At 34.7% G+C, this 25,655-nt stretch overlaps 1 protein-coding gene across 2 annotated transcripts in view; it reads right to left on the bottom strand.

Moving 5' to 3' along the window:
• KLHL1 (kelch like family member 1) overlaps window positions 1-25,655 on the bottom strand; it is a 192,517-nt gene that overhangs the window by 90,872 nt on the left and 75,990 nt on the right. For both annotated transcript variants that reach the window (XM_077173631.1, XM_054628243.2), the window contains exon 4: window positions 18,078-18,274. In XM_077173631.1, the coding sequence (XP_077029746.1) occupies window positions 18,078-18,274 (197 nt within the window). The remainder of the gene's footprint in view (window positions 1-18,077; window positions 18,275-25,655) is intronic.

Genomic DNA, 25,655 nt, shown 5'->3' with positions numbered 1-25,655 from the left:
TACTGTGAGATTGAAAACAGAGGATATTTAAACATCCTTTGCAGAACCTTCTGTTTCTCCACTGATGACAGAAGAGGCCTGGAAACCAAGCTTAGACCAGACAACCAAGTTTAACATGACCAAGTCATGCAAGCTAACTCTGGCTTTTTATTTATATTCTGAATTTTAAAAGGTGAACAATAAGTGTGCACTGGTGTAAGTATGAATTCATGGATGTACTAATACTTTTTTTTAATTGGGATAAGACTATTCATTACTGACGATTATGTTTGCAAAGAAAACTGAAAATTAGATGTGGGTTGTATGCATTTTTTACTGCCATGTCATTTATTTAAACGTATTAGAAGTATCAGGAAATTTTGGTGGTCTAATGTTGTCTCATTTTCTACAGTGTTTTCAGCTCCAGATACAAGAGTCTAAGGACATTATTAGAAGCAAAACACACAAAATAAGAATCATCATTGTTTCTACTAGTTTAATAATAAGCCAATTTTACCATCTGAATTCCGTAAAAGGATTGAAGTTTTGTTTAAATGATGCTGCATGTTGTACACATTTAACCTGTCTGTATTTTCAGATGGAAAGATAAATTCCCAAGTATGCAAGAAAAAAAAGAAGTTTTAGGTATTCTTAGAGCAAATCCCCTGGGTGCATTGTCTTTTACAAATTCTCCCTACAAAAAATTTACTGTAAACAAATCTCAGTATTCTTTCTTAAATGGAAAGGAAAATCTTCTGTATTATCACTGGGATACAATGGCAGCAGTTAGAAGTATTGCATCTTATGTAAACTAGTAATCATCTGAATTTAAACCTGGATAGTTGCTAATGTGTAACATGTAAGTAGCTCATTTCTCCAGTATCAGAAAGACTGACATTTTACTTATAGAAATCAATCCTTCATTCCCTGGATAGCCAACATCCCTATGGGAATTTACACGAATTCACATATTTCTGTTCAGTTTTTTTTATTCCATATATTAAATTATTTTTCAAACTAAGATATTTAGTCTATTTAAGTTTATTTAAGACTATGTGAGTTATGTGTGCATGTCATACCCTCATGACCCTTGACAATGAAGGTTTCAAAAGAATAGTTAGATATTAGGATAGGCTCCAGAATCACTGGAGCACTGAGGTTAAATTCCTTGCATCTTTCCCCTAGTGGACACACTGCAACCAACTATTACTCCTGTTTACTGAACTATAACATATTTCTGTGCTGCAACAAATTCTGTGTATCTCCTGCAAGAAGTCTTCTCTGTGGTGACAAGGACAGGACCCAGGGAATGGTCTGAAGGTGTGTCAGGGGAGGTTCAGGTTGGATTTCAGGAAAAGGTTCTTCCCCCCAGAGGGTGGCTGGGCCCTGGAACAGCTCCCCAGGGAAGGGGTCACAGCACCAGCCTGGCAGAGTTCAAGAGAGCCTTTGGACAGTGCTCTCAGGGACATGGTGTAACTCCTGGGAATGGTGCTTTGAAGTGATGGGAGTTGGACTTAATGAGTCTTGTGGGTCCCTTCTGACTCAGAATATTCTGGGATGCCCTGAAAGAAATCCACTGCCTCTAAGCTTTATCTTTCTCCTGAGCTAAGGAATTTCCTATCTTCTCTGCGGATTCCTTGCTTAGCAAATTTTCTCTAATGACATTCTAAACTTCTACAATGTTCCCCCTGCTGAGCAACCTGTTAAAGAGAACTTGGCCTTTGTCCCACACAGTTTCCCTTCACTCAGTTTCACTATTCATGACAACAAAATAGGAGCCTGCTCCTCTGTTGCACCTTTCTAGCAGGAAATATCAAGCACTAACAACGAAAAAAAACAGATTAGCATGACACAGATATTTACAATTAAAGGCAGGAAAACAAGTTAGGTCATTAATCTGGGGGTTTTTTTGTATATCAAATATATTCTGCATATGCAGTCTACCAATTACTCTGTGACTAAGAATAATTTCTGCTTTATCTCAATTTTATTCAAACATATTCAATCCTGAGATGAAAATACCTAGAGATGGAGAATTCAATGCTTTTCTCTGCAGTTATCCCAGTTCGTTACAGTGTTTAAGCAATCTTGTTGATGGAAAAGTACTTTATTTCCAATTAATCTAAACTGAATTGGCTCTTACTAAGATTTCTCAACTAGATTAAAGAGCTCTTTAGTTCTCACTAGTTTCTCCCTGTGGAGATACACTGTCATCAAGAACCCTGTCTTCTTTTCTTTTTAATAAGCTGAAACAGCCTGAGCACTCTAAGATATTTATTGCAAGACATTTTCTCTTGTCCTGTAATCCTATATATCTCCCCACTTCACACCCTCCAAATGTCAAGTGCTATTTAAAAATGGTAATATGAGAATTATACAAAATATTACAAAATCCACCACTGCATCCAGAGATTAGCTTGTGGTTTTTTTTTTCCCCACACCACCAGACTGACATAGAAAGGAGTTCTTTATCTATTCCATATAGATATACACATATATATATTTATAAATATGATATTTGAGTATATATCTATATATCTATAGATATGTATAGATATATAGAAATATATGTATGTACATAAACACATATATGTACATGTATCATTAGCATATATTTTGAAGTTTTACCAAGTTTTACCTTGATTTTTATTGTGGTAAATTTCCCTTCAAGAACTTCAGTTTTCATTGAAGCACATCCTGCTCTGGTCTACACGTGGGAAACTAGTGTAATTATTATAAGCAAATTCATGTTTCTGTTAAGTTTCATGACATTTATACAATTAGTGGTAGATACACTCACTATCTCACTCTAATTACATTGTTATTTTCTTGATTTAGCAATTAAAATCTGATATTTTTTTCCTTGCATTTGTTGAAAAGAAATGCTCTTGGCACTTTATACTGTATGTCTGTATTTTCTCATTTCTAGTTTTTCTGCACTGATTTTTTTCATTACTTATATGTTCTTAGCTCATTTTTAAATTTTTTTTGTGGGTTTGTGTTTGAGGAAATTATTTATTTGGTTAGAATCCTCTGTGCAAGCATTTCGCCTCTCTATGGGAATCTAAAATCTCAGTAGTTCTATACCTAATTTTATATTATACCTTTGATTTCAAAGATCTTGATCTCCTCACCGTCTTGGTTTTAGGAACTATTTGGCCAAGTTGACTAATAAATTATAATATTTTTTTTACTTTTGCAATCAAGACTGTTAAGTGCTACTCATTTTTTGTTTATCCTTCTTTTTATGTAAAGTAATCACATGAATCAATTTTATCTTTGAGAACCAATGTTTCAGTGATGCTCTCAAACCATGAGGTCATGCATTTGCTTTGGCTTATAATAGTAATTACTTGGTAAAGAAACTTGGCAACTACTATCTCTGGAAATGCCTGGCTCCTACTTTTATTAGCAATATTTACCTACTACATTTTTTACATCTCCAGATCTTCCATAATGACAATCCCTCGTAAAATCTCTCACTTCTACAACTTGAAAGACAACAAAATTTATTTACAAGTCTAGTTCTACAGGTCTCCAACAGACACTATTCACTATGTTATTATTCTTACACTTTCAATTTATCAGAATTTCTTTGATAATTGCTAATTCTTATTATTTACCTACCTGCCACTCCATTTACCATTACTACTTTTCACTTTCTTCCTTTAATGAATGAGCCATATGGTATCATAGTTGTGGAAAACATTCACAATAATCAACTTGTTGCTATCTGTATAAAATCCAGTTTCACACATTAAATAAAGACTTCTCCAGTTACCTGCTCTGTCTTAACCTGAGTACATAAATAATTACATATCCCTATGATATTTCTTGTCCCTTATGGTTTCCTGTGCTCTAGCATTCTTCTCTTGGTCCTTCTTACTTAGAGTATAATTTCAAATTCAGACCCTTCATTTTTTTTTTCCTACGGTATGTAACTAACTCACTTGTGGGCACATTAAAAATAATATTAGTGTTAAGTAACCAGACCAGGCAATTCTTCATGGCTGGTATTTCTCATGAATGACCTGACAATCCTTTTATCTTTGACAGATTTTAGTCTGTTCTACTTATTGGAACTTGGTTTTATTTGTGTTTGGGGTTTTTTAATATACTCTCCTTTTTATGCTAGAGGACACCCACATTATAGACAAGCAAAAACCTCAGAGATTCTCTGAGAATTAATATCAACCTAAGTAATACATATATAGCTACTATCAAGATAAATAAAGCATATACTAATAAAATGGTAACTGAAATAGTCTTAGTACTGAAAATTGTAAAATTAGCCTCTAGAGGCATATTCTTTAGAGTTTGTTTATATTTTACATAACCCACCAGGGGGAGTTCTAAGAATGAAATAGAAATATTGACAACAAACATGAACTCTTGGAAAAAAAGAATTTAAATACCCAATTGCCATGACTTACAATTTCTGTTGAGCATTAAATTTTCAGTCAAGCCTATGACAAGTAATGAGAGCTCAGTAACTATGAATTCATATTGACGTTGAAAATTCTAGTGTTCCAAGACAATGACTTAGGAGAGAATGAAACACAGCTGCTTCATATTAGGTCTAATCTTCAGTGGCTTGAGTATTTTTGAGTAATTATTGATGTAAATTATATTTAACCTTGAGTCAACTGTCAGTCTTTTATTAAGGGCACTTCAACCATACAGAATATTCTTTTAAGTTCATTTTTTTAACAACATTGGTGTTAAGTGATAGATTTTCCAACTTTTTCATCCCATAGAAATGCCCCAATAAATAGTCGCACAATTCTCTACACCCTGTTCTTAATAATGTTTCCTTATGGAGGACACTCAGATTATACCATATTATTATATGCTCAACCCTCTAAAATACACTGGTAAACAGGTTTACATCAGGTATGATATTAATATGGCACCATTATGAACAAATAATTCCAGGGGTTGCAAGTAAAGAAACAATATAAAGAGAGTCATGAAGGTTTATGCAATACCCTTAAAAAAATTTGAAACAATTGTAATAGGGCGATTCTAGAAGTATATGTTTGCCAGCTGGTATCAACAAGCTTTAATGACTCTAATGAAATTATGTCTGTTTAAATTACATTATTTTTTGCTACTCAAAATACTTTTTAAAGTGCTAGATGTGATAATGATCTCAAAATCAAGTAAGGCTCTTTCCTTCTAAGAACCAACTGATTCATCTTCTTTTGAAGCATGTTTTAATTTTTGAAGTAATCCAGAAGCAGTCATCTTCAGAAAGGCTTTTGGAACTGCAATTCCAAAAGATTAGAAGTTATTTAAAGGAATCACTCAAACAAAGAGGTTTTTTTCTTCTTCCCATCTTTCTTACTTTCTTTCCTTTAATTTTTGAGCCATTCATCTTATTCTATAGAACAGTTGCTCTCCGCTGCTAGGCTGCAAGTACACTGGATGTCACAAAAGTGGGGTTACATACAAGGGGGATCATTAAGTAGTAAGACAAGCCTGATCATGAAAAAAGAAAAAGAATCTCCAGATTCCAAATCCTCATGGGACTAAGGATCAGCTATAATTGTTAATTGAAAAAAGTCTTCTCTACCTAGGGGAATGCTGAATTGATAGAAGCTTCCCATTCCCTAGAAAATATCAACACTTGCAACAATAATTACTGCTTTCATTCCATGTCAGCATTGGTTACATTTTCAGAATATTTGGGAAACATTTTTATGATTTTTGCATTTATACTGAAAGCAACATTGATAACACAGGGATGTTTTTGCTATTGCTGAGAAGTGCTTACACAGTATCAAGGCCTTCATAATTAAAATTACATTACATTGAACCTGACAACCATAATTATATATAATATGGCTTATGTGTTATAAATGTACATAAATACATATTTATATAATATATATACATACTTATAAATAAACAGCATACCTGAACACTGAAGCTAACATATATTATCATAATCCTTTTGAATTTCTCAATATTTACTGCCTTTCCAGCTTAATTTCCAAGGTTTTCATTATGTATTCTCAGTGTGGAAGAGAATTACTACTGACAAGTATTAAGGGTGTGTCTGCTTTAAGTGACCAAGAGGTGGAACCCATCATGGATGGAAAGAGAGTAAAGCATGGAAATCAAAGAGGAGGGAAGGAGGAAGGAAAGAAGGAAGGAAAGCAAGCAGCAAGCAGAGAGGACATGAAGGCAGGAAAGCAGGAAGAGAAAGAGGGAGGAGAAGAAAAGGCCATAGGGGAGGTGGAAGGAGGAGGGAGAGACAGTGGAAGGAACAGAGGAAGGAAGGAGAGGAGAAGGACACAGGGAAAATGAAAGAAATTAATGATATTGTGAAAGACAGGGAGAGGTAAAAAAGGAAATTATGTAATTCATTATGTACAGCTATATTTCCAGGCCTAGTCTCCTGCATTTCACATGTCAGTCATATAAAAATCACATCTTATTGTTGCTGTATAGTTTTGTTGGTTTCTTTTCAGAACAGGTTGTGAGAAAAAAAGCAGATCCAATGTGGCTGATGAGCTTTTCTATAAAGATTTAATTGCACTTTTTATAATTTTTAGATAAACGTAGATACATATTTGGTTTTGAATATATATATATATATATATATGATTCTTTTATAGGTAGCTATCATGTATTACAATGTCTTTAAAACCTCTAAGTCTAAATGAGTTACAAAAATGTAATAGTTTTTAAGTTCTATGTTTCCATTAAGAAAAAAAAAGTATTTCTGGTAAGAATGTTTTCTAATCAATATGAGATAATCTGTTATTTCTTGGTGCCAAGAAAAAAAATTCACCATGAACAGTTGTCAAGGAGGAGGGGGCAGGGAGAAAGAGCACCAGACAGTGTGATGCCGCAAAGTTCTATTTAATAATTGAACCAAAGAAGTGGGTAAGCTGTGTCAGGAAAAACTTCACACTCCTACACATACAGCCCACACACAGTTCCAGCTACCAAAGCTGGCCCTAAATGTGAGCTGACACAGTGGAGCCTGGGGAAATGCAGTAATTTCTGCAGCTCAGGGTTGGATGCCTGCATAACAATATGCCCCTTCCCTTGCCCTTCTGGTCCCAATCCCTGTTACTGAGGTGTCACACAGGCCACACATAAATCAGTCCATGATGATATGATGTAACTTTCTGGCAGCTTCAGGTTTTGCTTTTTCTCTTGCTTGCTGACCCACAGCCTGTACCAAGGCTTATCATACTCTGTCTCTGTTAGAGTGAGTTGTATTGTCATTGTGTTATCAGCTATGGCTCATTGTATCCAGTCACCCAAGTCTTTATTAAGGCCAAGGTTGTGATGTTTCCACAACAGAAAAAAACTTTCTGAAAGTTTGCAATACCACAAGAAATTTTCTGAATGTGAATAAAATGAAATACTTTATGGAACAGCATATAAAAAGTCTCAGGATGGAGTAACATGCTAATGAAATGGAAAGACCAAAGTCTTGTCTATTAATAAGATTTTCTTTCTTTAAATACCAATGGTGTTAAGTGAGAACATACACTCTTTTGTTCCCCTGCCTCCAGTCTAGGAAGAAACACTTGCAGGTGATATTATTTTCTCAATATCTCTGTATGAAGATTTTCTAACATCTGTCATTATTGTATTGAAGGGTTCCTGTACATTGACAGAACACTTCAAAGCCTGAGTTTCTTATACTGCTCCAGGAAAGACCAAGGCTAACCTCTACTCTGAAGTGCTATCTTTTTTTTCCCCAGTACTGGAAGTATCAAAAAACATAGCATTCCTTGAGATTTCATTGATTTTATTTCTGTATGACTGCAAATTCTTTCTTAGTCAACAGAGAAACAGGAGGTCTGTCCTGCATTGTACTGAACACATTTTAGCCAGATAAGATCAGACTGAATATTTTCAAGACATTTTAACAATATAAGCTACTGATGATTTCAGAAAACAGAGCAATGAACAGGGAAAAGAATTTTGGTAATGGAGTTTCTACAGAGTAAAATTTCTACTGGTCATATACTGTTTGTTTGCTTCAACAATAGTCCAAAGACTAAGATTCTCTGTTCTATCGTGTCTCATTCCTGTGTCTTTCCTTTTGTTTTTCCTACCAGAGTTCCCCATACTAGTATCAATTCAATCACCCTGTCCAATGTTAGCTCTTTTTCACCTCCCACCAGCTACATATTCCAGTTAGACTATATTCTTAGTTGTCTGAGATGCCCATGGAAAGCAATAATGAGTCTTCTTTCTACCCTAAAGGACCACTTCTCAATGCTAAACTCTTGGGAGGAGCAGAGAGGAAATGCACTTCAAGCTTATGTCATGTTTTCTTGGTACTCCTGAACTGGAAATTCAATACATACTACATTTTCAGAGAATTTAGACATCAACTGATTTTCTACACACACAGTCTAAGAACTCATGTTGGGCTTTTATTTACCCCCCCTTGAACACTTTCATGAAAACAAAGAAAGAATGCTTATCCCTAGTACTGGGACACATCCTTTAACTTTACCAAAGGCATGCAAAAATGCCAGGTATTTGATTCTACACTGCTATGCAGACTCAAAGGTTTGAATTTACAGCTACAAAATTCAGCTACCTTGTTTCTCATCTTCTTTTTTCTATGAATGGCAAGAAAGTCCTCCAAGATTCACTGTCTTTGGAGTGCTCTTTTAGCTTGATGTTTGCAGTTCTGTACATACGGGAACAAATTCATTCTGATTTTAGGCACTCACCAATGCTTGTTAGGTTAAGTCTGCTTGCCCTAAGATACCTCTAAGAGCAGTAGTTTATTGCTGCCTACAGTTCAGTCAGATAAAGCAGGATTTATAAATTGATATATTCTTCACTTGAGAGATTGAGATGTAGATCTGCTGACCTCACAGACAATTACCTTATGAAGAAGAAGGGACCTATCAGAGTACCCTTAGTATGCAAATATATGCCTAAAGCATAGAAGGTATTAGTTCAATGGGATATTAACATTGCTGCTGAATATTCAGTTTTCTGGAACTAGAATAAACTTGAAAAACAAATTAAAGCTATATGAACAGTTGATACATGTGTATAATATAAAAACATTATTTAGCTGGGAACACTGCTTTTCAGAGCAGCCCTCTCTAGGAATAATATAGAATTCTGCCATACTAACCTTTTTAATATAGCATCTAGGCAGCTAAATTGAAGTTCCTGGTGATTGTGAAGCCATCAAATTGTGATTAAAGCATTATAGACTATTTCCTTAACTATTTTCCTGCAGATTTCACAGTATTTTTCTACCAGCAGTTGTCTTTTCTATTTTCTATTAATTATGTTGCTGTCCATATGCTAGTTCTTGAAACACTCTTACCTTCCTCTTCTCCAACTGTGTCTTGATGGAGTGGTACTGTAATGTGCTATGTCACAGCTGTACTAAGGAGAACTTAAAATGAAAGCAGCACACTGAGCTAAGTGCTGATTATTGCTTTCAAACAAGAATCTTAAAAACACTGAAAGTGTGAAAGGTGATCTATAAAGTACAATTTCTTCTCAAAAAATAAAAGAAAAAAGTAATTGGGAGTAGGAGTCATAATAATAGCAATAATAGCTTATATTTAAAAAAAGCTACTGAAATATTTTAAGAAAGTCGTCAAGAGAAATAAAAGATCAAATTTTGTGGTTCAATTTAAAATGGCAAGGATTCTGTCACTCTTGCTTGTGTTTGCACTGCTGCATTTGGCAATTGTTCATTTTTGTGGATCACTAGTACGGCTTTAAAGGGGCAAAATAGAGAAAATTCTGAACCTCCAAAAATATCGGTCAGGCAAAATTGATATTGGATTGTAAGTTCCAAAATGTTTTTAATTTCTTATCTCTGGTAGTATTATTTATTTCAATTATTCTTGTGGCTTTGGAGTAATTTCAATTTTTAATTTTTCTTGTCCAAGGGATGCTAGAGAGAGGAAGGACATTATAAAGAACCAACCTTTAAAAAGAGTATAAGAATAACAGCTTTAAAAATCAGAATTTACCTAGTCAAGTAAAAGGACCTGTTTTCTTTAAAATTAGCATTCTATGTAGATCAAGGAAGCATTTTAAATAGAGTATAATTAAACTTTTTACTCCAAGCTAGTACTCTGAGCATAAGAAACAGAAAATTGCAGAATGTTTTAAAATATCAGTGTGTTACTATTAACTTGTTGCTAACATCCTACCAATAGCTTACTGCTAATAAAAGTCAATTAAATGCTAGCTCCGGGAAACCCATCTGTTGCACATTGCTTGAAAAGTAAAATTAAAAAAAAAAAAATCTGAACTTTTGTTTCATGTCATCCCTGGATACATAGCTCAGATCTACCACTAAAAACATACAGGAAGTATATTTAATAGCCTTATAGAATAATTTTTCTTCAAAGTCACCTCATGTAGTCACAGTCCCTGTTCAGTACATGTCTTAGCTAGGTCATGTTACTTAGCAACATTTTCAGTCATGTCTTGAATACCTACCAGAACAGATCCCAAAAATTCCAGTGATTGTTACTTTCCTAGTATTTAATTACTCTCAATGTTCTAAAACGATAATCTTAATATTCAATTAGGATTTCTACATCCTAATTTATGTCTGTTGCCTATTAATCTGTACCCTCAACAACAGTCTGGACCCTTTTCTGTATCCCCCGTCATGCAGATGCAGAGAACAGTAATGTCTCCCTCAGTACACCAGGTTCATCAAGCCCAGCTTCCTCAGACTTCCAGCATCCAACCAGCACGGTGATCTCCCCTGGACTAACTCCATTATATCCATGTCTCTCTTCTACTGAGGAATACAAAAGGAGACACAACACTTTGTATTTGCTCTCATGGGTGCCAAATAGGAAGGATCACCTTCTTCAAATTTCTCACTCTCACTGATACACCCCAGGATGCTGATGGCCTGCTTGCAGAAAGGGTACATTGCTGATTTACTCTCAACCTGGTGTCCTTTTCTGCAGAGCTGTTTACGAGACAGTTGCTCCCCAGCCTGTGGCAGTTCATGGGGTTATTTGTCCCTAGATTGCAGGGCTTTGCATTTCCCTTTGCTGAACTTCAGGACTAGGCCTTTTTAATACCTTTATTGGTGATCTGGATGAGGAAATCAAGTGCATCCTGAGTAAGTTTGCAGGAAACAAAATGTTGGGCAGGAATGTCATCTGCTGAAGGGTAGAAAAGCTCCGTAGAGGGATTGGAAAGGCTGGATTGATGGGCCAAGGCCAGTCGTGTGAGGCTCAACATGGCAAAGTGCAGGTGCTGCACGCAGGTCACAACAACCCCATGCAGCACTGCAGGCTTGGGGATGAGTGGCCATAATGCAAAAAAGCTAGTAAAGGGTGTGGAACAAAAATCCTCTTAGGGTGACTGGAGTTACTGGGGTGGTTTAGCCTGGTGAAAAGAAGGTTCAGGAGAGACTTTATTGCTCTCTGCAACTACTTGAATGGAGCTTGTGTTGAAGTGGGGTTTGGCATCTTCTCCCAGGCAACTAGAGGAGGACAAGTAGAGGGAAAGTGCCTCAAGTTTCATGAAGGGAGGCTCAGAATACCAGGAAAAATTTCTTCACTGAAAGAGTTTTGAAGCATTGGAACAAGTTCTCCAATAAACTGGTGAAATCACTATTCCTGGAGATATTAAAAAAAAATAAGTACAAGTGGCACTTTGAGTTTAGTGGGTATGGTGGTATTTATTCAAAGGCAGGACTTCATCTTGGAGGTCATTTCCAACCTTAATGATTCGTGACTTTAGCCGATTTCTTCAGCATGCCCTCTAAATAACAGCCTTGTTCTCAAACATATCAATCACCTTCTTCTGCCAGTTTGATGACATCTGCAAACTTGCTGAGAGAGAACTCCATCCTATCATATAATAATTACTGAAGTTGCTAGACAGTGCTGGACCCCAAAATTATCCTTGAGGAACTTTACTATTTGATGGTCACCACGTGGACTTTTTACTACACACCACAGATCTCTGGGCCTCTGTCTAGTCAGCTTTCCATCCATCTCATTGTCTGTTTATCCATAAGTCACCAATGTGGTGGTGAAGAGGTCAAAATGGTCAAAACAAAATACAATTTGAAGTTAAAAAAACGTTTTATCTGATCAGTATCTATTGAGCAGCATGTGGTCAGCTATGTTAAACAGTAGAAAGAAACCTTACGACCCTGTATATAATACGACGTTAATCAGCTGGGGCAGGGTTCAGCCAGGACAGGGTTAATTGTTGCAGCAGCCAAGAGGAGGGGTAGCAAGGACCTATAGGTTATTCTATACCACCTTATACCATTTTCCAGGGACTTGGGAAAAGCTCCCTTCCAGGTCAGCTAGTGTAGTAGATGAAGCAGTTGAGTATTGCTGTGGGGGAAACCCATGGTGAACATGTGAATCATTTGCCTCCTTCTTGTACACTTTGCCATTTGTATACTATTGTTGCTGCTACTGTTCCTTTTCCTGTCTCATTGCTGTTTCCTGTAAATTGCTCTTATCTCAGCCTATGATCTTTACCTTTTGTGCCTCCAGTTCTGTCCAGTCCTTCTGCGGGGGGGGGGGGGAAGAGAAAAGGGGCAGGGAGCAAGCAGTGCATGGTTTGGAGTGATTGAGTGGGAACACTAAATTGAGGAATACTACTCCTTCCCATGACTCTAAAGAACTATTATTTTTAACTTACAATACTAGAGAGTTTTCTTGCCTCACTTGTTATCTTGCTTCACTTAAAGCTATACTAAAACTAACAGTAACAGTGAAATAAACTCTGATGTCTAAATGTACAATTATAACTCATTAATGACTGTTATGACCATTTATCAATATATCAATAATATTTTTTAAATTTGAATATGGAGTAAGGTTACAATATTTCATTATGCTTCAGGATAAAATGTAGTAAATGAAAAGGAAAGGTTTTCCATATCACTCCTCCCCCACTCCAGCCCAACAGATTTTTTTTCACCTGTTGTGAAATTTTGTAACCTAGATAATAAACATAACTAATAAAATGATCACTGAAGCTCTTCACCATAAAAGATCATTAAAAATTTGCATAAGGCATACACTTCAACTAAATGAAATGGCTTCTCCATCTGCAGTACAATCAGAATTCTCAGTAAATTAAAGAGCCCATATAGAGTCAGCACATGTCACTGAGATACGTGCTCATAATTAAGTATGAATAATGTTTTGTTGTGCTGGGACTAATGACCCTTGCAGTGCAAAGCACAGAACTGCATCTCTGAGAAGCTAAACACCTCTTACCACTTCACTCAAAGGCACTTGCAAGCATTCTGCGTCTCCCAGGCTTGGAACATATGTTAGGGTTGTTTTTATTGCTAACATTATGAGTGGGTTACAGACACATCAATCACTTTATTCATTCATGTTCTTCTGGTCAAGGAAATTTTATTTATGCCCATTCTTCTGCTCAGTGCATCAAAGTAATTTGAAGATTTTACAAGTTTATGCTTAGCAATTAGTTTTGAAATGATGAAATAAAAATAGGGAAGAAACTCTATCATTTCAACTTTCAAACTGCAGTTTCAAGAACAAAAATGATCACTGAGGTTTAAGCGAAGTTTCCTAAGAGGTGAAGCACTGAGAGATTAAATAGCTATATCTATGAGGTATTTCAATTTTCAGTTTGAAGTAATCAGGTTTAAGTAAAATGGCATGCTAATGAGATGAAGAATCTGGTACTCTGTCTTGGAAGGTAACACTCTCAATTTCTAATCATTACCTGTACATTGTAACACAAGCAGGACCATGGCCTTTACTGGGGAAAAAAAACCAACTCTTGTATTCAAAACCATACCCGGTATGAGTATTTTTTAAAATAATTTTCCAGGCTTTAAAACCAAACTGCAATTATCTTTTTAGGGAAAAATATGACATACTTTTCCTCTTTCAATATTTACCAATGCACCAAAGTAGTTGTTGTAAGAAGGGCTAATGGTACACTGAAGCCACAGAGTTTATTAATCTAGTATGGTCTATTACAAACCTTCACCAATAAACACACAATGGTTCAAATTAGAGCATATTTGAAAACATTTTCTACTCTAACAATAATTGCATCCCAATGAAGCATCACAATTTCAAATTACACTTAAGTCTGTTTTCTAAAGAGACAGATAAGTCCACACAGTATGACTGAAATTTCTGACAAGTATGACAAGCTGATAAATTTTAGACTTCAGAGGTTAGCTTCCCTATATATGAAGCCCCTTATAACTAGACTAAAGAACTGTCACTAAAAATGCTTGCTTGAAGAAATCATTTGCTTCAGCTTATTAATAAGTTTCATTTTGCTGCTTTTATGGTTGTTTTTTTTAAAGACATCACACATGCATTTCATTCTACAATCATCTAACTTAACTGGCAATAAACTAGGAATTTAAACTTATCAGACATATGGTTCTGCAGATTGAAAGCTTTCAGAAACTGACAAGCTAGTAACAACCCAGATTGCAATTAAGAAGTACAGAAGTCTTAAATCAAGAGACTTGGATATTTGTGCTGCCATTTTAATTAGCAGATCCATTAAAAATAATTTAAAAAAATAAAATATCACACCATAAAACACTCTTAGGGTATGTTCATACATCAGAAATAAAACAAACTACATTAAATCCGATGTGTCTAAAAAAGAAACCAATTACAATTTACATTTTTTCTCTTATAAATTTCTTCCTTGTAAAGCTTTCATTTAAAATGCTGCCATCCAAGTTCCATTTCTAATAAGTACAGGGAACACAAACAAAGAAATCTCCAACATTCATTGTTCACCAAATTTTTATGAAATCTACCTTCCTCTTTTCTTCCACTAATCTCATATTTTTCTATTTTCTAGGATTTTTCCAATGTTAACTGGTTTTCTTCCACTGCTTTTTGTCTCTTCATTTCCTCACTTTCTCCCCTCTTATATGATCAAATTTGCTCTTCTTTGCTTAGATTTTGAATTTCAAATTAATAATTTTATAATTGATACTTAAGGCTAAATATCCCAGTAAACACCAGGGATATTATACCTCTGCTCGTGGAAAGGTATATATAACTTTATAGTTAACAAATTTTATTTACATAGTTAGGACATACCTGCAAGCCCTATACAAATAAAAGTTTGTATTCTTTGTTTCCACAGATTTCATGGTTAGGGAAATAGAAGTTATTCAATGTGACAGAAAACATGTCTGAAATTATATATCTTCTGCCAACAGGATTCTTAAATTATTGGTCTGCCCTTCAGGAGCTTTTTCTTCTTCAGTATAAAGAAGTTTATGAGCTCAAATGTCTTGCCCTCAGAACATGTTATGTGAAAGCACAAAGAGACTTATATAACAACAGTGTAATTTAGAACTTATATCAAGTAGGAAACTAGGCAAGTAGATTTCTTTGAAAAATGAAGACTAAAACATTTATGGAGACTCAATGAAGCAAAATATTTCTTGAAAATATATTGATTTTCATTAGAATGCTATTGTGAAGACAATTGTGACTTTCTACTTAAAAATAATTGGTGGAGAAAAGCTGTATAACATTTGCCAGGTATAATTCAGGCAGAGAGCTATTGTTTTATTACTTGTTTTTTTTCAAATGAATAAATGAATATTTAATTTCAACTATGTAATTAGCAAAGAAGCAGAATTATTCAAAGATTAGATTTAACTTGAGTCATATCTCAAAATTATTACACAATCATATCAGCCATGCCTATAAAACTATTTTTGCAAGATTATTTGAAAAACTTTGTCTTGTTCCCCATTCCTACACCAGTATAGAACTATTGTTTCTTTGAGGTTTTTATCTCAAGAAAACAACTGCACAAGATTCCAGAGTTAAGGGAATACTTTTACTTCCCATTCATAATAAGCTTTTGCAATAACACTATGGAAGAAGATTCACAGAGCAAGAATTTGAGCTACACCATTTGAACTCTTAAAAAAAGCACCCCAAAAAGCCTTAAAGAAAGGACCTTGAAGTTCTCTAGAAAACAAGAGAAGTATTTTTTAAGGAAACACTGAATTTTCCATCATTTTTTTAGCCAGCACTTCCCCTCAAGTCCTCTGCGTAAGACTGGAGGAGTTTGTTAACAAACTCCCTCTTGCCCTACTTTAATTTAATTTACAAACTTTAATTTAATACTACAATCCTGAAGTCTGAAGGAAAGAATAATTCTTTCTGTCACCTCAGAGACAATTCATCTGCTCTTTGCCTGCGCTCCTCACTTTCCTTCCCTTCATATTCCCAGTCTCTGATGTTCCTCCATCACACTCCTCAGGGTATCTTCCTTGAACGTGTAAGTTTTCCCTGGTTATGCAGCCATGTAGAAGAACTAATCACTTTTCTCTTATCTAGATTCTCTTTGATTGAAAGTGCTGTACTGAAGATTGGCAATAAGGCTATTCCCCACTCACAACTGGTCTTCCACACACGTTAACACAAAACAGTAAGTCAAATAGATGTGAGCTGACTCACACCTAAACAAAGTAACACAAAGTCTGTGAAAATATCACACACCATGAAGCTTATCTTTTTAGGGTTATGTTTTCACTGGGTCAGAAAAAAAATATTGTCATTTCATGGTGATTATCTTTTTTCTTGCAAAGAGAAAGCATGACTTGTGCATGCTTGCAAATGCCCTTGAAGATAAATTATAACTGGCTTATTAATAACAACTGACTTCCTTTATAGTCTGCTTTTTTTTTTTGTGATTTTCCCATTACACATAATTGAGATTTTAGATGTCAGCATTAAAATATTAATAAATCATATACGCAATATCTGAGACAAGGCACAGATCTTTGTGAACTTTGTGAAACATTACATATGTATTAGTCACAAGTCTTCAAATGAACTATAATGAGTAATTTCATTCACCTAAAAACATTTCAATAATTTCTTTTAAAGAATCGTAAACAGTTTTAAAAATTTTTGAAATCAATTTTTTTCTCTATTTTTATCATGTTCATACAACAAAACAAACTGAAAAATAATACACAAATCTAAGAAATATATTGATAAAAAGGTTAGATTTTTTCAAAACACATCTGTTCAGTCCTTCATTCAAAAGAAGATCATATGAATTTTGCTCTGACAGCTTATTTCTCTCTACTGACATACCAAGGTTTACCTGACTAGCTTGGACCTGCAATATAGAGAAATCTCAAAACCTGCTCCAGAAGTGTACCATGGGTATAACTACCTGAACTGTAGTGGTAAAAAAACCCCACAGTTAAAACTGGGAATTGTAATGTGTTATTAGTTATAGAAAAGAGTAAATAAAATAAGAACGTAAATGCTGAAGAGAAAGAGATTCATTGAAATGTGCTCTATTACTTCAATAATAATTTCAGTAGAGACGTAAAGGGACCATTATTTCTCATAAATTATATATAATCTACTCTTTATGTAAGCTTAATTTCATGAGCCAGATGTTTTTAGTCTTGTCAAACTATGAAAAATCAAATGGTTACCAATATGATTTAATTTCTGAATAAGTAGTATATTTCTGCTTCATTAATTCTGGTTAAATTTTGACATTAATTCCATACCTGTTCTGTCAGATGAATCTAGAAAAATATTAAATATTGCCAGATAAAATTTCTTATTTCTAAAACTTCCTGTCTTAATCTACTTCACAGATGACTAAAAGGATGACTAAAATTCTTGACAAAAAACCCCAAACCACCTACCCAACAAAACTTCCCTTCATAGTGTTTCCATGCAGAACAATGACAATTACAAAGCTTCCCTAATGCTAAACGACAGTGATTAGGGTTAAACTACAGTGATTAGAGTATTATAATGATTTACAAACACTTTACTATTATCACCTGTATGAGAGCATGCATCTAAATAAGTTATATACCATTCTGACCCAGCAAACAGTGCACCCATCATAGAAGGCCAATTGTCATAACTTCACTGAAGTTCTTAGGAATCAGCACTATAATGGTTTCACTTATGAAATGAAGTTCCATAGAAATACCAAATATAATACAGAATAATTTCAATCCAAAGCCTAACACAGTATTTTTACTTGTAGAGGATAGACCCTACAAGAGGAGTCTCTTATAGGACTCAAAATATTCAAATTTAGATATTCCAAAACTGCCTTACCATGGTGTAGTTGTGAGCCACCTTCATAAGCTCTGTGCACCCTTGTGCATCTGCAAATGCTCGTATTCCCAAACAGTTGGATGGGTGCAAAAGCTTCATTAGAAAATGGCAGCAAACCTCTACTACTTGGGGGAGCTGGAGAAGGCAGGCAGCTGCTAGAAGGTTTTCAATGGTGTCTTCTTTTAATTCCAGGCAGCCTAGAAAAAGAAGTATTGATAACAAAGTCAAACTTATTTACTTTAGTATTTACAAAACATACAGTATTGAAACACATTTTTATAAATAATTGTAGCTCTATATAAATAACTCTACAGAAAAAATTAAGAAAGGAAGGATTAATCTCCCTGACTGAACACCCCAGAGACCTGAACTTAAAGTATTAGAAAAATTGCTTTTTAAACTAATATTAATTCAACTATATAATAGGCATAAAAAGAGAGACTGTACTGTATCAAATGGAATAGAAGACTTGGAATATCTCGATATCAACCAGGCTGTGGATGGTTTTTTGTTGGGTTTCTTTCCTTATTTTCACTGAAATCCATGATAAAACTTGTGTTATCTTCAGTGGCACAGAGCAAACCTCACAGCCATTTACTTCCCTGAAAAGAATGAAATAACTGCCTAGTATAGTATGAATAAACCCATAAATACATCTTCAAAACAAGGCTTAACAGTCCTCAAACATTGTGTTGCTTATTTGTAATGTGACTTTAGGATTAATGCTATCTGAGTAACATATGGCAGGCTTCTCGTAACACATAGTTCCTCTAAAATAATTTATACTGGGGAAAAGAGCCATTAATTAATACTTATATTGCACTTAATTCTGTAATTTTACAAGTTGTTATCTTTACCTTGCAGACTGACCCACTTTTTAATAAATAAAAGGTAAAAAAGAATAAAATAAACTTTAAAAAGAATTTATTTTAGGCTGGAATAAGTAATTCTTGTTATAATGCTCCTCCCAACCATAATATTAAATTTTATTTTTACATTAGAATCTTATAAATCTCTTATATTAATAACATAAAATCTTCAAACTAAAGATTACAAGGATATTTTGGAGAACTGAAAAAAAAGAATAAGAAAATAAAATGTGCAAATTTAATACAAATTGTCAAAAAATACTTCTGATTGTATCGTGCTGTGCTCAGAAAAAATAATTTCTGACTATAAGAGGATTAAGTGCATATTGAGCTTTCTCTTAAAAGTATTATGGTTCAACACCTAGATAAACTCACTCTTTTCTGCACAAAAGCGTGGTATTTGCTGTCACATTAGAAAAAAAATCTATAAATCTTAATAATTCTATTGCATGGCACTAAGGAGTTCTAAAATCCTCAATTTCACAACAGCATGCCATTGGAAAGAGAAGACACTTTATATTGCAATACCAAACCCAAAATACAGTAATATTAACACTGCACATCTGATCTTTTCTTCTTTCACTATATCTGGAGCTTTTAATACAAGAGGGAAACTGTGAAGTTATACTTTACTGGATTTAGTTATAATACATCCTTTTGCAAAGGTCAGAACATCAGATCAAGCGCACAGCCTAATTTAAGTGGGTTTCCTCTCCTTATTTTCATTCTTTTATTAATGTCGCATGAGATTTTTTTTATATTATCTAACCTTTTCTCACAATTTCTGTACACCCCATCTTTATGCAGTGTGGTCAGAAGGCACACTCAGCAGCAGATCCTTGGCTGACCCATATATTCATCAATGACACCCCCACATTTGCTGCATGCCTGCAGGTAATGGCTGGCTCAACACAATTCTGGAAGACAGTTCCACTGTGTAAAGTGGAAGCACTCAAAAGATAGTTGTTTCCAGGTTAAAACTGACCATCCTGATAACAGAAGTAAAAAAATTAAAAATGTGCAAAACACCCTTGAAAACTGGATGAACTGAGAAATGGAAACAAAAAAAAAAAAAAAGGAATTCTAAATCTCCTTTTCTTACCTGATATTTATTTTTCAACAATGAGCTCAAAAAAGTCTTCAGCCCTACAAAATTCATCCAGGCAACATTTCCAAAGTGAAGTAAGTATAGAATGAATCACGTTCAATATGCTAACTTTATGAGGAAAGGTAACACCCTCATGGCTTGGCCTTTTTTATGGCTAAAGGTAGCTACACTTAGGAGAAGAACCCAAAGGAATCAGTTGAAACCACATCAATCTATTTTTTTTCAAATTGAGGTATTTTCTGTTTACTTTAAGGTACACTAGTCCTGGTACATTATTAGTTGGGAAACAATAGGATTAAAATAAGTTTAAATGAATAAAACATATCTGGTTTATGAATAACTTATTTATGTATTTCTTTATGTAACTAACATGGAAATTTTGAAGAAGATGATTCACATTTTTATAGAGGAGTGTGAACACATTTCTGCTTTACACTTTAATAGAGGAAGTAAATATACAACCACTTCTGGGATATCTAGGGATACGAATATATTATAGCTTTACTTATTTTTAACTAAATTCAGAAATACTAATTTACTACTTAATAGATCTATGATAAATGCTAGAAAAATACACTCAGTATGAGTTAAAAAGTTGATTTTTCTTCATTCTTTTAAATTCAATGATAGATAGGTTTTTAATCCATCTAAATGTCTTCTAAATCTTGATTATCTTCTTTTTTAAACATCAAGACACTTTCATAAATTTGTTCACAGGGTCTATATTCCCGTTTTCAGAAGAGTGCTGTGACATTTTTATGCAAATTCCTCTGGGATATCAAGTGTTTAGCATGGTCAGATTTTGAAAAAAGAAAGCTGTTAAGGGGCTTTGTATATAAAATATGAAATCTTCACACAGTTTTATATTGGCAATTAGAAGATCCAAGCATCTATTTAAAAATGTTTAATGGGACATTCAAGGGGCATTAATATTACTGCTTCTCCAATTCACCTCCCCCTCATATTTTTATGCAATAAAAGCTTGCACAAGTGCCTTAGTCTGAGAAAAACAAATTAACTAGAGCTTAAAATCTCCCTTTGTATTACATTAATTAAGATGAAAAAATATGAGGAAAAAAACAATCAAAAGAACTTTAATGAATTCTAATTGTTATTCTAAATTATAGCTGTATTTGTGAAAAATTTTATATGCATTGCTTATGCAGAAATTAAAATGCCTGTCTTTATCATGCATTCTCATAACGACTACATAAATTTTATTACCTCATTACAAAATGTGAAGCAGAGATAATATAAGAATTCTCTGATATTCTTGTTCTGTTGCTAAACTATTTCCCAAGTTCAGGGACAGTTATGCCTTGGAGTTGGTTTGTGGGGTTTTGTTTGTTGTTGGTTTTTTATTTTGTTGTTGTTGTTTTTGGGGTTCTTCTGTTTGTTTTTGTTTGTTTGTTTGTTTTGGGTTGTTTTTTTTTCTTTTTTATTCTCTCTTCTACACTATTGACTATACTTTAGAGCTATTTTGGTTTACAGGGAATCACTGCACCTTTGCCCACCTTTGTATGATGTTAAATAAGGTCAGTTTATATAATAGGAATAGTCTCCCACATGTATTGATCAACAGATTGGACCTGTGGTGGGATAACTCAGTAGGTACAGGTCATTTGCTCTGTGTATAAGCAATGAATTTTAACCTAAATTTGTAACACATCATAATATCATTTTACATCATGTTCACAGTAGTTTTTTTTTCTCTTTTGTAATTACACACTTACCCACAAGACTCCTCAACATTCTTAAGAGTGTTTTGTGTACAAGGGAAATCATGGGAAGTGTCAAGGAATTAGAAACAAAGGCTAAAACCAATTCCTTGAAATCAGGTATTTGTCTTTTTAACCTTACTATTTCATGTGTCTTGACCAGCTGTGTGGCAGTTTTGAAATGTTGTTGAATGAAATTATTTCTGGAGGGTAATCCATTTTAGGAGGCTAATCCATTTTTAAAATTTAAAAAAAAAATAATTATTCTTTAAAAGGCAGTAATCGGTATCAAGATAATATTCAGTCATCTTATGCATAGTAGATTAACTGACTACAATAAGAAATTGGTTTCTTGAAAAATCATCTAATTCAATTGAAGACTTGAAAAACCTTATTAAAAAGGTTCTATGCCTCACACACTGCTGTAATAAACCTTTTTGCCATTGCTTATCTTAATCATTCAAAATCTTTGGTACTCTGAGGTAACCACCTGACCTAATCACCCAAGATCTCCTTTTACAGTTCACAGAGAGAAATAGGAAGCCTTAGAGCAGTTTTCACCTGCTCTGTTTCAGTCATGTACTGCAGAATGAGATGAATCACTCCCTGAATGGCTATTTCTTGATTTCAGCTACAAAATGAGCACCTTCATTTGAGTTACTGAGACACTACTGATATTCATATTTGTTGACATGAATTCAGTTGCTCTGCTCTCAAATACAACACTGGAATCATTAGAGGCATCAGGTTTCAGGTGACGAAACACTCTTTGGGTTCAATTCTGATGATCACTTCCCTCTGTTATGGTCAATTTCTGGTAGTGACATAGTGTGTAAAATCACCTCTTAAGTCTATCCACAAACACCAGTCAATGAAGAATGCTATAAAAAGTATTGTCTGTGTAGCAGAACATCTTTTAGTCTCCAGTTTGACCTATGCCTTAAAAGATAAATTCTATATTGTATTGTCTTCCATACTTATTATAAAGGTGAAGATGTTTTCAGAAAAGAGAACAGGACACAATATATTCACTTAGCAGAGGGGTCTTCTGATCAAACTGTGTTTCATTTTCTATTAATTATTTGCTGCAGACCACATTCATCAGTTGTACTTGAGGAAGAAGCCACTCTATGGCTAATTGTGTTTATTTAGAATCACAGAATGGTTTGGGTTGGAAGGGACCATAAAGATCATCTACGGGACAACAAATGGGGAACAGAACAGAGAGCACAGAGCAGTTTATGGAATGGGTTGTTCTGGATTTGGTGGGATATAGACCCTGGGAAATGAGACCACAGATATGAAAAAGAAATGGGAAAAGAACTGTATTTGTAACTATCAAGGTGTTTGAAATTATGTAGTTTTTTAAGGCTGCCAAGTTATGTGAACAATAGGCTATCTGCAGCTAGCAGAAAATTTTTGCTAAAAGCTGAAGCTGCCTGGAGCTGAAACAGTATAAAACTGCCCTGTGAGAACAATACTGAGACTTCAATAAACTACTTCAATGACTTCAACTCCAGCTTCAACTTCTTTTTGCTTGGGCTTTGGCTTCTTGCTTGGACTACGTTTTGCACCCCTCCTTTGAAGTCCCGTCTCTCAGTCGCACGGCAATCATCTACTTCCAGCCTTCCTGCCATGGGCAGGGACATGTTCCACTAGACCAGGTTTCCTCCACCCAACCTGGCCTTGAAAACATCCAGGGTAGGGCATCTCCCACTTCTCTGGGCAATCTGCTGCTGTACCACACCACCCTCACAGTAAAAAATTTCTTCTTCTTATCCAGTCAAAACTTACTGTACTTCAGTTTGAAGCCTTTGTTGTGTCTCTATGTGCTCTTGTATATACTCCCACTCAACCTCTCTTATAGGCTCTGTTCATTTAAGTATTATGATATATGAAATAATTTAATAAATTATTCCAGAGACATAAATATGCAGCTTGTAAAAGATGAAAAAACCACTATCACAGTAATATCAGAATTCTTATAAATTAACTAGATTCACTCATTTAAAATACTGTACAATTATTTGCACCTTAATGCCATATCTTTTGAGTAAGTGGACTAAACTGCCTTAATCATCTGACCTTCGTCAGTACTGCCAGTCCTCTTTATTTAAATAGCATGGAAAATAACTCCATTGCAGAGTGATAAGGAAATGCTATTAACAAATTAAAATCCCCTTGAGCAGGAAACTTCTCGCAAATGTCTGGCTAAAGATCAGAAAACTATATTAACCAAAATAATCCACAATGTGTTACCTTTTCATCTCCTGTTCTGAAAAAAACCTCTCAAAGCTACAAACCAAAACACCTCTGTTGTATAACTGAAATGTCAAGTATTAAAGAAAATTTGTCCACTGACTCGTACAAATCAGCTTTTTAGAGAGAGACATTAAAATGTTATTTTCTCCCTACACCGTTCACATGCCTTAGCTCATTTATAGACTTGAACTTAGTCACCTGTAAGATGTACATACAAGTAAAGAACTAAAAGCAGCAAATCATTTTAGCCATGAACCTCATCATAATAAAACCTTTTTATCTACTGTGAAGAAAGATATGTTAGTACTCTGAGATACAAGATATGTTTTTCCATTAGTTATAGAAATATTGTTAAAATATGAACATCATTCTTGGGATTTTATGCTAAATATTACTAGTTTCTACTTGCACAGATGACCATTATGTTAGCAATTTTGTCACCAGTAATTCGGCTAATATACAGGCATTGCATTTGGAATTATATATATAAATATGGAATTATGTATATAAATAGAGGAATAAAAACACAGTTTAGAACCAAGAAAAAAAACCCCAAGATAAAAGTTACCTCAAAAAATACATAAATATAAACAACATTTACTAATTAAATTTCAAGCAGCACAAATTTTGCACCCATTCACAAAATAAGCTGGGAGATGACAAGAATTATTTCAAAAACCTCATTTACTCTATAAGGCCTTAGTTTCTCTTAACTGCTTTTAGTCAATGGACTTCAGTACTTATGTTTGTTTCCAGACTGCATGTCTGCTCATCATGCTGCACATACCAAAAGGCACTCCAGGAATTTATGTTTGTAAACAAAAGCAAACTTCAGCTTGAGAAGGGGGGGAAGTTTCATTCCACAAGACTTGTACCAAATATTGAGTACTTCTTGCAGAGATACAACCTTTCTATTACACTGAACACAATCAAGATTTAGCCTCTGGTGGAAAAAAAAAAAAGAAAAAGAAAAAAAAAGTCTCAAGGACAAAGGAGCTCAGCTTTCAGGTTTGAAGGAGCAGTATTTTATTTTCCACACCTGAAGCTAGCTCAGAAGCAGGAACACTCACCTCTGCCAGATAAGCTTCTTCTCAGGCAATGATTTGGCAGCTTGTGCTACAGCACAGAGCAGTTCAAATCCATGCTTAGAGAACAAAAAGTTACAGAAATGGAGGCATTAATTGTCAAGAAAAGATTTTTGCTTATGAGTCTACCTTACAGCCTAATGAAATCTACTTTTCTTTGGGCTGGCACTGCTGGAAAATGTGAGCACTCCAGTCACATCCTGCTCGGAGGCTACATTTCATCACAGGTGCTGTCAGATGGACACAGAGCAGAAAGGCAGTGAAGGTGTTTTACAATGCAGGAGCAGGAGTAAACACCTGAAAGGTGAGGACCTCTTTCACAAACTATCATTGCAATTTTCATGATTCTTTTTCGTTTGTTTTGGAACTGGAGATACACAGCTGAGCTCAGGAGCGTGGATACAGGTACATATCTCCAGTGTAGGAGCTCCAGAAAGAAACACATTAAAGAGGCAGACCATCCTACAGCAGCCTGTCCAATCACTTCACTGATGCCATTTAAGTAACAGGCTGGCATGTGCCAGATGGCAGCATAG

Source organism: Agelaius phoeniceus, chromosome 2 (genome assembly GCF_051311805.1).
Source record: "Agelaius phoeniceus isolate bAgePho1 chromosome 2, bAgePho1.hap1, whole genome shotgun sequence".
Lineage (NCBI taxonomy): Eukaryota > Metazoa > Chordata > Aves > Passeriformes > Icteridae > Agelaius > Agelaius phoeniceus.
Note: the sequence above shows the minus strand (reverse complement) of the source record. Positions and strands in the feature narration are given on the sequence as shown.